Source organism: Siphateles boraxobius, unplaced genomic scaffold (genome assembly GCF_051911475.1).
Source record: "Siphateles boraxobius isolate OS27281-9 unplaced genomic scaffold, OSU_SipBor_1 19, whole genome shotgun sequence".
Classification (NCBI taxonomy): domain Eukaryota; kingdom Metazoa; phylum Chordata; class Actinopteri; order Cypriniformes; family Leuciscidae; genus Siphateles; species Siphateles boraxobius.
Genome location: NW_027508799.1, coordinates 33,833,820 through 33,849,719, shown reverse-complemented (window position 1 = coordinate 33,849,719; position 15,900 = coordinate 33,833,820). Strand labels below are relative to the sequence as shown.

General features: G+C 38.8%; 1 protein-coding gene across 2 annotated transcripts in view; it reads right to left on the bottom strand.

Moving 5' to 3' along the window:
- The window catches only part of grm8a (glutamate receptor, metabotropic 8a), a 241,508-nt gene that overhangs the window by 76,659 nt on the left and 148,949 nt on the right, over nt 1–15,900 (bottom strand). For both annotated transcript variants that reach the window (XM_077235156.1, XM_077235157.1), the window contains exons 4-6: nt 15,730–15,865; nt 5,515–5,669; nt 505–642 (exon numbers count right to left, since the gene is read on the bottom strand). In XM_077235156.1, coding sequence (XP_077091271.1) covers nt 505–642; nt 5,515–5,669; nt 15,730–15,865 — 429 coding nt within the window. The remainder of the gene's footprint in view (nt 1–504; nt 643–5,514; nt 5,670–15,729; nt 15,866–15,900) is intronic.

Sequence of the window (15,900 nt, the reverse complement as noted above, 5' to 3'; positions counted from 1 at the left end):
TTGATGAGGGCGGGGCAACCTGTCACTCACATGACATCAGCCAATAGCAAACCACAACCATCCAATCAATTCCCCACAGAATGGTGAGTCTGGAAATGTACAGTTGCAACACAAGCGACATTGTTTGAACAATGTCAGAGAAACTAGCACAACGAGTGAAACAAATGTGTGTTTCGGCAGTTAATGTTCCCATAAACGTGCCTTCTGCTCAATTGTGTTAGACTGTCATTCCTGGCACACTTGGACCTTTAGGACAGGAGAGGGGAGAGTAAGGCGTGATGAAATCAGACACTGGAAACATATTGTTTGCATTGACTGCCCGAGCACAGGCACCTGACAGCCCTAAAGAGACGTGTCACTTCCTGTCCACAGAAAGTACCTCACTTCAAAAACCTCTCAAAGCCATTTGGCTTTTGCTGAATCTTCCTCTTAAAAACCCCAAACTCTTTCAGAGATGAACGGCTGACCTAAATAAATAATGGCTCGAACACAAACACATCTTACCGGTGCACTTTTTCAGGCTTCCGGGCCGTTTTCCGTGCATCCCGAGCTTGCATCCGAAGTTCTCCTCCCAGAATTCGGCAAACCACACATTCCTTCTGTTGTTGGAGAGCGAGCGACTGCGGAAGTAGCGATCGAACGCTGTGGAGAGAGAGGTGAGGAAAAGAAAGCGATAAGCATCAGAAGGAATGAATTACAGAGAAATGGAAAATAACACATTGAATTAGGCCCTGTCCCATTTCTCCCCCCTTAAAACTTCCACTTGGTTTTGAGTGCTCTCGAAATTAAAGTCCCCTCAACAAGGGAGGTGGAGTTGAAGATCTTTCCCTATGAAATGGGACACCACTATATGCAAATTAGCGCAGCAAACCTCACTACGTCACGCGCAGCGTCAACGTGTCTAATACTATTTTCATTCAGAAAATGCCGGTTCCAGCTGTTGTGTGGCCTGTGTTCGTTTATCTACGTCTGATGAATCAACAGAGACATGTGGAACATAGAAGACGCATTCGCCATATTTTTGTCTGTATTTAATCGTTTAGACGCGCACATGAAACCCAAAATATAGTTCGCTTGTCTAGTTGCAGTCCGTTTCCGAGCGCTCGCCGCCATGGGAACAGGGTCAACGTTCGCAGATCATTGTGCTTATAATAGCACTTTTTACAGTCAAACACCTCCCGCAATTTAGAATTAGCAATTTTACAACAATCACTGATTGTGCTCAGTGCAGTTTGGGTTTAACGTTAGGGAGAGCTTCATCTTTTTTCTTCACAGCGCGCTGTCATTTCTCAGCGTGCTGTGAAGAAAAAGATGAAGCACTAACGTAGACGAACGCGGCTAGTTTTTAATAGTTTTACCTCACATCTTCTTTTTATAATCCTTGGAATCCAAAATCGAAAATAAAATTAGATGAACCAGATCAGATTTATATTTGATGGGCAGACTCTCTCGAAGCACTCGGCAGATATCATGAACATCGTCGGATAGATAGCTTTGTGAAATATTTTCTAACATTAGTGTTCAAAACTTAACAGTCCATTGGATGTGCATCAAACTAACATATTCCAACATATTTAGAAATTTTAACATGCTTATTTTTGAAAATATACTTCAATTCTTCCTTTCCAGCGGTGTCCGCCATCTTGTTTAAAAACATTTAGCTTGCTGAGTCCGCAAGGTATCCTGGGTAATTTCATCTTCCACTTCGTTTTAAGCCTGCATCGGACCGCACTATGGTTTGAGGGTTGATTTTAAGGGGAAAATAGCACTCCCCCTTGCTCTTTAGAGTATTGGGACACCCTAACCCTACACGAGAACGCGCAAAAACAAGGGTTAGGGCAGAAATCTAGGGTAAGGGGAGGTATTGGGACAGGCCCTTAAATGTGAAAGTTTTGAAGTAGAAAGTATTTTCTTGTCCATTGTTCTTGTAAAAATCCTACAGTACACATGATATTGGTAACACTTTACATTAAGGTTTAATTGATTAACATTAAGCATCAGGTAACATGAATTTAAAATGAGCAATCATTTTTTACAGCATTTTTGATAATCTGGGTTAATGTTAAGTTCAAAATATATATATTATTGTTCATTGTTAAAGTGCCCCTTTTATACTGTTTTAAAGGTTCCTAATTTTATTTTGGAGTCTCATACAATTGGTCTACTCTGCTCTGATTGGTCAGATTACCCAGTCTGTTGTGATTGGTCTACTCTGCTCTGATTGGTCAGATGGCCCAGTCTGTTGTGATTGGTCTACTCTGCTCTGATTGGTCAGATGGCCCAGTCTGTTGTGATTGGTCTATTCTGCTCTGATTGGTCAGATGACCCAGTCTGTTGTGATTGGTCTATTCTGCTCTGATTGGTCAGATGACCCAGTCTGTTGTGATTGGTCTACTCTGCTCTGATTGGTCAGATGACCCAGTCTGTTGTGATTGGTCTACTCTGCTCTGATTGGTCAGATGGCCCAGTCTGTTGCGATTGGTCTACTCTGCTCTGATTGGTCAGATGACCCAGTCTGTTGTGATTGGTCTACTCTGCTCTGATTGGTCAAATGACCCAGTCTGTTTCGATTGGTCTACTCTGCTCTGATTGGTCAGATGGCCCAGTCTGTTGTGATTGGTCTACTCTGCTCTGATTGGTCAGAAGGCCCAGTCTGTTGTGATCGGTCTATTCTGATCTGATTGGTCAGATGACCCAGTCTGTTGTGATTGGTCTACTCTGCTCTGATTGGTCAGATGACCCAGTCTGTTGTGATTGGCCTACTCTGCTCTGATTGGTCAGATTACCCAGTCTGTTGTGATTGGTCTACTCTGCACTGATTGGTCAGATGGCCCAGTCTGTTGTGATTGGTCTACTCTGCTCTGATTGGTCAGAAGGCCCAGTCTGTTGTGATCGGTCTATTCTGATCCGATTGGTCAGATGACCCAGTCTGTTGTGATTGGTCTACTCTGCTCTGATTGGTCAGATGACCCAATCTGTTGTGATTGGTCTACTTTGCTCTGATTGGTCAGAAGGCCCAGTCTGTTGTGATTGGTCTATTCTGATCTGATTGGTCAGATGACCCAGTCTGTTGTGATTGGTCTACTCTGCTCTGATTGGTCAGATGACCCAGTCTGTTGTAATTTGTCTACTTTGCTCTGATTGGTCAGATGGCCCAGTTTGTTGTGATTGGTTTACTTTGCTCTGATTGGTCAGGTGGATCAGTCTGTTGTGATTGGTCTACTCTGCTCTGATTGGTCAGATGACCCAGTCTGTTGTGATTGGTCTACTCTGCTCTGATTGGTCAGATGGCCCAGTCTATTGTGATTGGTCTACTCTGCTCTGATTGGTCAGATGACCCAGTCTGTTGTGATTGGTCTACTCTGCTCTGATTGGTCAGATGGCCCAGTCTGTTGTGATTGGTCTACTCTGCTCTGATTGGTCAGATGACCCAGTCTGTTGTGATTGATCTACTCTGCTCTGATTGGTCAGATGACCCAGTCTGTTGTGATTGGTCTACTCTGCGTTGATTGGTCAGATGGCCCATTCTTTTGTGATTGGTCTACTCTGCGTTGATTGGTCAGATGGCCCATTCTTTTGTGATTGGTCTACTCTGCGTTGATTGGTCAGATGGCCCATTCTTTTGTGATTGGTCTACTCTGCTCTGATTGGTCAGATGGCCCAGTCTGTTGTGATTGGTCTACTCTGCTCTGATTGGTCAGATGACCCAGTCTGTTGTGATTGGTCTACTCTTCTCTGATTGGTCAGATGACCCAGTCTGTTGTGATTGGTCTACTCTGCTCTGATTGGTCAGATGGCCCAGTCTGTTTTGATTGGTCTATTCTGCTCTGATTGGTCAGATGACCCATTCTGTTGTGGTTGACCCCTTACAGTAACTGCTATTTTTTGGCACGGTAAAAAAATCACTACAACAACATAAACAGTACATGCACGATACATTTTAAATGTATTATTATTTGTAGTAGTAGTATTAATGAATTAAAATTATGGACTGGGAAAGGAGACAAGCATCTAAAGGAATAACACACATTTGTGTCAGTAAAGTGGCAGAACATGCGTAAATCCTCGACGGTATTCCTGTCTGGCTGTCTGCGTCTTATCCCTGTCCCCGCAGACACAATTATATAATGTGTTCTGACAAAACTGCTCTAATTGGTGGGTCTATTCCCAAGCTGTTTCCTGAGAGCCGGGAGCCGTTGCTTGAGGGACAGTGCTATGATTACTTGAGTGCAGACAACCACCAGAAGGAGGCTCGGATGCACTCGCCACTGTATGGATGCGGTATTAAGTGTCGGACCACGAAGCTAATTGTTAGCAATGCTTGTCTGACAACATTGGAGAGCAGAAATAAATGTCTCCACTAAGTCTGAGCATAGCGATCTAATGGGTTAATTCAGGTACAATGAAATTCACTATTTTTTTACAAAAAAAGGTACACAGGTAAACTTGACCAGTTTAGTTGAATACACCCAAGTTTTTTTTGCCTACAACAAAAGGATTGTTAAATAAAGTTATTAAGATGTCATGGCTTTTTCATGACTTTCCATGTCTTTTTATATTGTTTTCCAGTTGTTTGTGAATACTAGTTTAAAAAAAGATAATAATTTTATAGAGATTGCACTCACAAAACGATTTATAGCGAGAGTCCACTAAAAGCAGGAACTATTGAATTTTTTATGATTTACTGTGACTTTTAAGTTTTTTTTTTACTCTTAATCACAATTTTAATTTCCCTGATATTTTCAGGTTTTCCTTTTTATATTTAGTTAAATCATTATCTAGTTCTAAATATCGTTATGCTTATTCTGGTTACTAACAAATAATGTTTAATTAATAATGAATTGTTATGGAGCGCCATAAGGGACACGGTAAAAGAAAACATTATGAGAAGGGAGCAAAAAATATTTGTCAATGCTTTTTGCATTATCCGAGAAACTTTGCATTCGCTCACAAAGGACACAAAGGTTTAGCAAGCAAAGGCAACGTTTCTTGGGGAACGCAAAACATTTGCGAGAGAATGCAAAAGCATTGAAATATATTTTTCACCCATATTTTCCACCATAATTTCCTTTAGGGGCTCCATAAATTGTCACATACAGCACAACAGCAGTGTTTATAATGTTACAAAAGATTTCTATTTCAAATAAATTCTGTTCTTTTGAACTTTTTGTTCATCAAAGAATAGAATGCATTACAGTTTCCACAAAAATATGAAGTAGCGTAACTGTTTTCAACACTGATAATAATCAGGTTTCTTGAGCAGCAAATCATCATATTAGAATGATTTCTGAAGGATCATGTGACACTGAAGACTTAGAGTATAATGGTGAAAATTAACATAAATAAATTATATTTTAATAAGTATCAAAACATAAAAACTTATTTTAAACTAATAATATTTCACAATATCACTGTTTTCACTGTAAAGTAAATGCAGCCTTGCTGAGCAAAAGACACTTATTTAAAAAAAAAAACAGTGAAAGTGCATCGATAGTACATGTCACATGTACACACCGTCCACCGTGGCTCTTTTGGGCAGGATAGTTATGGCTCCTTCTGCCACTTTCTCCTGCTGGATCACCGGAGAGATCTTGGCTCCCCAGCTGTCAGACCCGACCCACAGAAAGTGACCCGTCTGGTTGCTCCTCTTGGCAGCATCCAGCACTCGTCTGTAGACAGAAACAATGATACATCAGCCTGAAACAGCACAGCCATATCTCATCTAGTGAAGCGCTTGAGTTCAGATAAATGTGTGTCAGGAGCTGCAGGCATCTGGAACTGATATTCAGATAAAGACACGCTCTCGTTCCTCACTCATGTCAGAGACTCGGAGAGTCTAAAGGCCATTGCACACTGAGTCCGAAATTTTCTTATGCGTTTTTTCGGATTCGTAATTCGGTGGTTCTGAATTGTCAAAACACCATTGAAACACCATTCAAACTGCTCGCTACGGATGTGAAAAACGCACAAAATCGAACCCCATCCGATTTTTCCTTATAATAGACGAAAGTTTCGGAGGCAGTGTGCAAGCGTGATTGACATAACATGAGGTTGTATTTATTTTTTAACGTGCGAAAATTTCTGACACGAATTTCGGACTCAGTGTGCAAGGGCCTTAAAGCCGGGATTTCAATGGTCAGCCTTAACTTTACAATAAGATTCATTAGTTAACATTAGCTAATGTATTACATGACCTAACCATGAGCAATACATTTGTTACTGTATTTGTTAATCTTTGTTAACGTTAGTTAATTGTTTGTTCATGTTAGTTCACGGTGCATTAACTAATGTTAAGTAGCCTATTAGTAAATGTTGCAATTAACTGTATATGTGCAGTTCATTATTAGTTTGTGCTAACTAATGTAATTAACTAACGTAAACTAGTAAACTAACGTTGTCCAGCTGTCTCATGTACTGCATGTATATATATATATTTTATTGAGAGGGATTTGGGAAAGAGGACAGGAGCTACTTGCTCATTCTGTCACTGTGAAAGATGAAGAGAGAAGTGACTGGAAAGAACACATTAACCCAAGAATTATTAAATCATATCTGGATTAACTGTGTACAGAATCTCAAATATGTCACAGAAGATGACAACCAAAAAGGGAAATTGAGAAAACCAATTCATAACGGAAAAGGTCTGATTCAGAATCAAAGTAAATGCTTATCAGTTATCAACTAAAAAGTTAAAAGCTAAAAATCATCTAACTCTCACAATTTTAAACCCAAGTCTCTCCGTATATTTTCACAGTGTAAAATAGTTAGTATGCCCTCAGTTAATCTGTTAATAAGCCCAACATTTAACATTAATTTTCCTCCCTGTTTTGCTTGAGCTTGCTTTAAAAGTCTATGTAACTTCAGTATGAAGTCAGAGTAGCATTCGCCTCCCAGGCATAAAAATAAATATTGTACTCTCAGCAGCTGTTATATCAACAAACATATGTATAGATGGCAGGAAAGCCAACATTTTTTAGTCGTCTCAGTGTGATGAAGCCAAATCTGTGCGCGCAGAGCAGCACCTCGGGGATCGGCTCAGGAAAGCTGCGAGGACCTCCACAATCTGAAGATGCAGAGGAAAGTAGAGCATCCCTCCCTCCAGGCACAGAAAGCCTCACTTAACACCCTCTCCAGCATTTTTAATTGCTTTCCATCTGTACTTAGTGCAGTAAAGTTAGTCAATATACAGGTGGCAACTGAGATAAACGAGGGAGTTGAGCAAAGGCTGCTGGGAAGGACGGTATGTTAGGAAAAGTGTGTTAGAGGATAATTCCAGTATTTAGCACTTTGGCTCAATCCTAATTCACCCCTCCGTTTGGCACGCTCACGTCTAGGGGTAGGGTGTCCCGATTCTTGTTGTGATAGACGGGTAGGGCGAAGGGGTAGGGCTATATAGCCCTCCTAACTGAGATTTTTCAGAGGCACACTCCGAACGGAGGGCTACGAGAAAGTTCCCAGAATGCATTGCAATTCACCGGCGAGAATGGCTTCACAAACGGTTAAACATTTAAATTTAGCCCCAGATAGTGAAAGTGAAAGTGAAAGGTGATGGCCAAGTATGGTAACCCATACTTGGAATTTGACCTCTGCATTTAACCCATCCAAGTAAGTGCACACACATTAGGAGCAGAGTAGTGAACACACACACTGCAAACGTGGATACACACACCCGGAGCAGCGGGCAGCAGTGAGTGGCGCCCGGGGAGCGATTGGGGGTTAGGTGCCTTGCTCAAGGACACCTCAGTCATATTCCTGCCGGTACTGGAATTGAACCAGCAACCTTTGGGTCACCAGTCCAACTCTGTTACCATTAGGCCATGAAATTTAGATTAAGAAATTGTATAATAAATTACCTTAACGAAACATACATTTTGAGGAAGGAATGTTATAATCATCATGTTTCCTCAGAGGTAAGAGCAGCGGCGCTCATTGTCAGTCGTCGTCATGTAGAAATCCTGTAAAAACTTGTCGCTTCCGTAACGTCAGAGCGATAGTCGACGACTGATGACGTATCGGGTTCATGAAGGGTTGTTCCATTTCGTAGGGGAATATTTCAACCCCTTGTAACTCTGTTTTAAGGGCCAAGGGGTACACTCGAAAACAAGGGGTAGGGGCAAAGGATGAATTGGGATTGAGCCTTAGAGTCTGTTTTCTAGTTTGTTTTGGATGAACTAGAGTGGTGGACACAGAAATTTTGACGATGGTCCTGTCTCGACTTTTTGACTCTTTTAGAATCGCCTTTGATCGCTTCAGGGTGGCTGACTACAGGCATGCACAAACATGTCCTTAAAACAACCCTTAACGTTTGTTTTCAAAACTGTGCAACTCACCGAGTGGTTAGTGGTGTTCATTGATGATTAAAAACAAATATATCGGCACAATGTATGATTTCAATCCGTGTTATTTGCTATAGTGGAACTATTTTTTCAGATACCCCACAACCGCGTATAAACTTCCGCTCGATATTTGAGTCTGAAGCGTTAGCACACTCCCGACCACTTGATGGCGGTAGCGCAGTAATATCAACGAGCAATGAGTACTCCAACAGAAATCAATGCGATTTTACAAAATGCCAAATACAACACGACAGAAACTGTATTTCGCTACGTTACTTGTTTTGGAACATCAATGAACACCACTAACCACTCGGTGAGTTGCACAGTTTTGAAAACGAACGTTAAGGGTTGTTTTATGGACATGTTTGTGCATGCCGGTGGACAGCCACTCTGAAGCGCTCAAAGGCGATTCCTAAAGAGTCAAAAAGTCGAGACAGGACCATCGTCAAAATTTCTGTGTCCACCACTCTAGTTCATCCAAAACAAACTAGAAAACAGACTCAAAGTGTTAAATATCGGAATTATCCTTTAATGAGTCTGTTTTAGCTGTTCCTCTGCTCTAAATCGCTCTATGGCTGCGTCCCAAATCACATACTTCCCTACAATTGTCACGTTTTGGGTTTTGTTCCTTGTTCCTGTTTCATGTATGTCATGTGATCTCCTGTTCTAGTCATGTGATCCTGCCATGTCTTCCCTTGTCTTATGTGTCATTGGTTCATTGTTTCATTAGCCGCGTTTCCATTACCCTTCAAAGTGCGCAAATTGAAATAGCGAATTGAAAATGCGCCCAATGGAAACACGTCAGTTTTGCAAAATCTCCCATTTATCGCAAACAAGTTTTTACGCTCGCATGAGGTTTTTCAGGCAATTCGAAAAAGAAATATTTCGCAAAACTGCAATGGAAACAGTTTTTCCGCATTTACAGTCACCTGATGTAGAAGACGTGGTATGTTTGAACAGAATACGAGACTGTACGAGAATTTATTAAATTCATAAAAGACAAGAGAATTGCAGGAATACTGGATTCTAAACCTCAAAGAAATGCCACAATCAAGACCAGATATTCATATTCATACTGCACACATTCATATTACACACATTCATATTCATACTGAACACATTCATATTCATACTGAACACATTCATATTACACACATTCATATTCATACTGAACACATTCATATTACACACATTCATATTACACACATTCATATTCATACTGAACACATTCATATTCATACTGAACACATTCATATTACACACATTCATATTCATACTGAACACATTCATATTCATACTGAACACATTCATATTACACACATTCATATTACACACATTCATATTCATACTGAACACATTCATATTCATACTGAACACATTCATATTACACACATTCATATTACACACATTCATATTCATACTGAACACATTCATATTCATACTGAACACATTCATATTACACACATTCATATTACACACATTCATATTCATACTGAACACATTCATATTCATACTGAACAAATTCATATTACACACATTCATATTCATACTGAACACATTCATATTCATACTGAACACATTCATATTACACACATTCATTTTCATACTGAACACATTCATATTACACACATTCATATTCATACTGAACACATTCATATTACACACATTCATATTACACACATTCATATTCATACTGAACACATTCATATTACACTCATTCATATTAATACTGCACACATTCATATTACACACATTCATATTCATACTACACACATTCATATTACACACATTCATATTCATACTTAACACATTCATATTACAAACATTCATATTAATACTGCACACATTCATATTACACACATTCATATTCATACTGAACACATTCATATTCATACTGAACACATTCATATTAAACACATTCATATTCATACTGAACACATTCATATTACACACATTCATATTCATACTGAACACATTCATATTCATACTGAACACATTCATATTACACACATTCATTTTCATACTGAACACATTCATATTACACACATTCATATTACACACATTCATATTCATACTGAACACATTCATATTACACACATTCATATTACACACATTCATATTCATACTGAACACATTCATATTACACACATTCATTTTCATACTGAACACATTCATATTACACACATTCATATTCATACTGAACACATTCATATTCATACTGAACACATTCATATTACACACATTCATATTCATACTGAACACATTCATATTCATACTGAACACATTCATATTACACACATTCATTTTCATACTGAACACATTCATATTACACACATTCATATTCATACTGAACACATTCATATTACACACATTCATATTACACACATTCATATTACACACATTCATATTCATACTGAACACATTCATATTCATACTGAACACATTCATATTACACACATTCATTTTCATACTGAACACATTCATATTACACACATTCATATTCATACTGAAGACATTCATATTACACACATTCATATTACACACATTCATATTCATACTGAACACATTCATATTACACACATTCATATTAATACTGCACACATTCATATTACACACATTCAAATTCATATTACACACATTCATATTACACACATTCATATTCATAATGAACACATTCATATTACACACATTCATATTAATACTGCACACATTCATATTACACACATTCATATTCATACTACACACATTCATATTACACACATTCATATTCATACTGAACACATTCATATTACACACATTCATATTAATACTGCACACATTCATATTACACACATTCATATTCATACTGAACACATTCATATTACACACATTCATATTACACACATTCATATTCATACTGCACACATTCATATTCATACTGAACACATTCATATTACACACATTCATTTTCATACTGAACACATTCATATTACACACATTCATATTAATACTGCACACAGTCATATTACACACATTCATATTCATACTGAACACATTCATATTACACACATTCATAATCATACTGCACACATTCATATTACACACATTCATATTAATACTGCACACATTCATATTACACACATTCATATTAATACTGCACACATTCATATTACACACATTCATATTCATACTGAACACATTCATATTACAAACATTCATATTAATACTGCACACATTCATATTACACACATTCATATTCATACTACACACATTCATATTACAAACATTCATATTCATACTACACACATTCATATTACACACATTCATATTAATACTGAACACATTCATATTACAAACATTCATATTAATACTGCACACATTCATATTATACACATTCATATTCATACTACACACATTCATACTACATAGAACGTACTATTGAGTGTTTGTGAAGAATTGCTTCTATCTATCTATCTATCTATATATATATATATATATATATATCTATATATATATATATATACACACACACACACACACACACACACACGGTTACGGTTATGACGCCGTGGGATCTGCGTCTCATATTCACGCTAAACGATGCCACGTGCGTTGGATTTAGACGAGCGTCACCTGTATGACGCCTTGGGTTCTGCGTCTCATATTGATGCTAAAGGATGCCATGTGCGTAAGATTTCAATGAAATGTACAAAGCGTCACATGTATGACGCCAAAGGATGAGACCGGGCTGAATAGTGACGACGACGTGCTGAAGTTTAAACTGAGCATCAGAGCGGGGAAGAAACAGTGACTTTATATGTGTCGTGGTTGTTGATGATAGACGGGCTGGTCTGAGTATTTCAGAAACTGCTGATCTACTGGGAAATTCACACACAATCATCTCTAGGGTCCGAAAAAGAGAAAATATCCAGTGAGCGGCAGTTCTGTGTGTGAAAATGCCTTGTTGAAGCCAGAGGTCAGAGGAGAACGGCTGATGGCTGGTTGAATGACTGGTTCATCTGATAGAAAGGTTACAGAAACTCAAACAAGCACTCGTCTCAACCGTGAAGCAGATGAGCTACAGCAGCAGAATAATAATGATAATTCATTACATTTATATCGTGCTTTTCTCAGCACTCAAAGCACTTTACATAGAAGAGGGAATCACCTCAACCACCACCAATGTGCAGCATCACCTGGATGATGTGACGGCAGCCATATTGAGCCAGAATGCCCAACACACACCAGCTTACTGACACAGTGATGAAGCCAATTAGTATATATATATATATATATATATACAGTGTTGTGGCTGAATGCGTTCATTGAACGATCATTGAACGTTCATGAACTCGTTCATATTTTGGGCGAACGTGAACTGAATGTACTGTATTACTGCCTGATGAACGTTACTGTGAACTCGTTCATTCTGGTGTATGTGAACGACACGCTCTCCCAGTTTAACTTCGTTCAATAGAGTGCCAGATTTCTATAGAGCGAAAACCCGGCTAAAACACACCGTAAACAGGCCTAATAGGGTTAGTTCACCCAAAAATGAAAATTATGTCATTAATGACTCACCCTGAACTACTTCATAGTTATTTTGTTCCATATGTTGCTGCGAGCTATTGTTTTTCTAAATTATTGCCACAGCCCATATAGAACCACAGACAGCAATTATTTTATCGGCGGGCAAAGTTTGCACAGAAATGTAAGATTTTTCCCATCCTCACGACCTTGTCATAAACTGGTTTAAATGATCATACGATCCTCCTTTGTGCTTCTTGTTTTGATGACGCATGCGGCGGTGCGACACTGGTGCTGGTGTTGCCAGATTGGGTGTTTTTCCGCTACATATTAAAGGGTTAGTTCACCCAAAAATGAAAATTATGTCATTAATGACTCACCCTCATGTCGTTCCAAGCCCGTAAGACCTCCGTTCATCTTCAGAACACAGTTTAAGATATTTTAGATTCAGTCCGAGAGCTTTTTTTCCCTCCATTAAAAAACTTTTTACGGTATACTGTCCTTGTCCAGAAAGGCAATAAAGACATCATCAAAGTAGTCCATGTGACATCAGTGGGTTAGTTAGAATTTTTTGAAGCATGCGTCATCAACACAAGAAGCAGCAAGGAGGATCGTATGATCATTTAAACCAGTTTTATGACAAGGTCGTGAGGATGGGAAAAATCTTACGTTTCTGTGCAAACTTTGCCCGCCGATAAAATAATTGCTGTCTGTGGTTCTATATGGGCTGTGGCAATAATTTAGAAAAACAATAGCTCGCAGCAACATATGGAAAAAAAGAACTATGAAGTAGTTCCAAATTTTGAAGTATGAACAATGAACTGAACTAGTAAATTTTAAAATTTGTGAACTTAACTTTGAACTAGTTCATGTAGAAAGTGAACTTTCCCAACACTGTGTATATATATATATATATATATATATATATATATATATATATATATATATATATGATAAGTAGGCCATGATGGACAGAGGCCACTGGGCAAATGAATGGGATTTTTTTTTAAAACAAGGGATTTTTTGTGACCACATACAGTCAGGACCTTGGTTTAACGTCTCATCCGAAGGACGGAGAAACAGAACACACACCGGTGCCACTCCTGTCAGATGAGAACAGCAATGAAGCTATAATTCACACGGACTCAACAAAAAACGCTGCCTGTTCTGATGAGTCTTGTTTTCTGCTGCAACATTCAGATGGTCGGGTCAGAATTTGCTGTAAACAACACTAGCATGGATCAGTCCTGCCTTGTATCAGTGGATCAGGCAGATGCTGGTGTAATGGTGTGGAAATTATCTTGGCACTCTTTGAGCCGCTTAGTACCAATTGAGCCTCTAAACGCCACAGTCTACATGAGTACTGTTGCTGATGTCCATCCCCAGCAAGCAATAGCCCTCACTTCACCGTCTCTGTTAACTATAGACCCGATATAGTCCAGCTATGAGTAACACACTTCTAGCTAAAATAACCTTGAATTTGGTTACCTGCCAACATAACTATAAAATAAATCATGTAAGCAAAGTAAACAGTGATTACAAGGTGTCTGGTTTCATTTCTTTGACATGCCCCTGTTCTAGATGACTAGTCTAATCCTGGGATATGGTTAGACAACTATTATATTTTCACTGACAGCCCAAATTTTGTCTTGTTTTAGTCTAGACGTCAGGGCTGTGTTTGGACAGCTATGCAATCACATGCAATGTGATGATGTGTTTGAAATGTCTGATATAATGCATGCTGATTCACTTGTTAAAGTCCCCCTGTGGTGAAAATCCAGGTTTTTAATGTTGTTTATATGTCTATGCGGTGTTTTTTATATGCTTTAAGAGAATTTCATGTGTAAATTCAGAAGTCGACAGCTTTGCTGAGTATTTTCTCCTTTAAACTGCAGTGAACCAAAGACAGTCTCAAAAACACAGTTTGAAATCGCTGGTGTTTCTGACGTCACAAACTACCTTGTAACCAATCAGATCAATGTATGATGGTCAACAAGTGGATCTCTGAGTGAGTGAGTGAGTGAGTGAGTGAGTGAGTGACTGGAGGCGGGGCTCATTTGCATATTCATAGAACCGCGTATACTAAATGAGGCAAGGGTGTGAAGTTACATTCAAGATATTTTAAGGCATGACGATTTATTTTTTCAAGGGAAAAAAAATGTAATTTTGGTGATCGAAGATGAGTTTTAAGTGATAAAATGATTGACTACAGGGGACTTTAATTTTAAAAAAGCAGTAGGCGGTATATATGCTAGAGATTGGCATGGTTTTATTTCAGTTAGCCTAATAGCTGGTTTGATTTGCATTGAAAGATGATCTAATGGAAAGTACCCCATGCCAATCTTTAGGTATGGTGAAGGGTGTGTGATGATGTGGGGATATTTTAATTCCAAAGGCCAAGGGAACTTTATCAGGATGCATATTATCCTGGATCCATGAAATAACTGGCCTTTAAAAATAAAATCTGCTTGCCTCTATGGGAATTTAACATAGGGGTGTCCTGACTTACGCACCCTGTATTTTAAGGAAGAACATTTATTTATTTATGATACATTATTCATACACAAAGAAGATTGGTGTCCTTAAAGGTTGGATTTTTCCTCATTTTTCTAATTAAGGCATTAAGATCAATTTCCAAAAGATGATTTTTTATTCCTCTTTTTAGGCAACTTTAGCATGAGTGTCCTAATTTATTCAAATCACTGTATATATTTAAACAGGAAATAGTATGCAGGTATTATATTTGTAAACGCAGCCAGCTTCCCTTTTGCTTCCTCTTTCCTTTTTTTCTCAAGGCACTGTTGATGTGTTTCTCTCAGCTGGAAATCTTTAAGAGAACAGGGAACGGTTAGCCAGGGAAAGTCTTTTAAGAACAGAAAGGAGACACCTGATATCATCCTCGTTTGCGAACATGATGACGGCCCGAGCGTTGGGGGTCTCCAGGAGCCGGCGGATTATCTTGTCGAACTCCCCAGGCCTGGGTTCCCGAGGGATCTTCAGAGACTGAGCGATGCACACACCACCTAGACACACACACACACACACACACACACACACA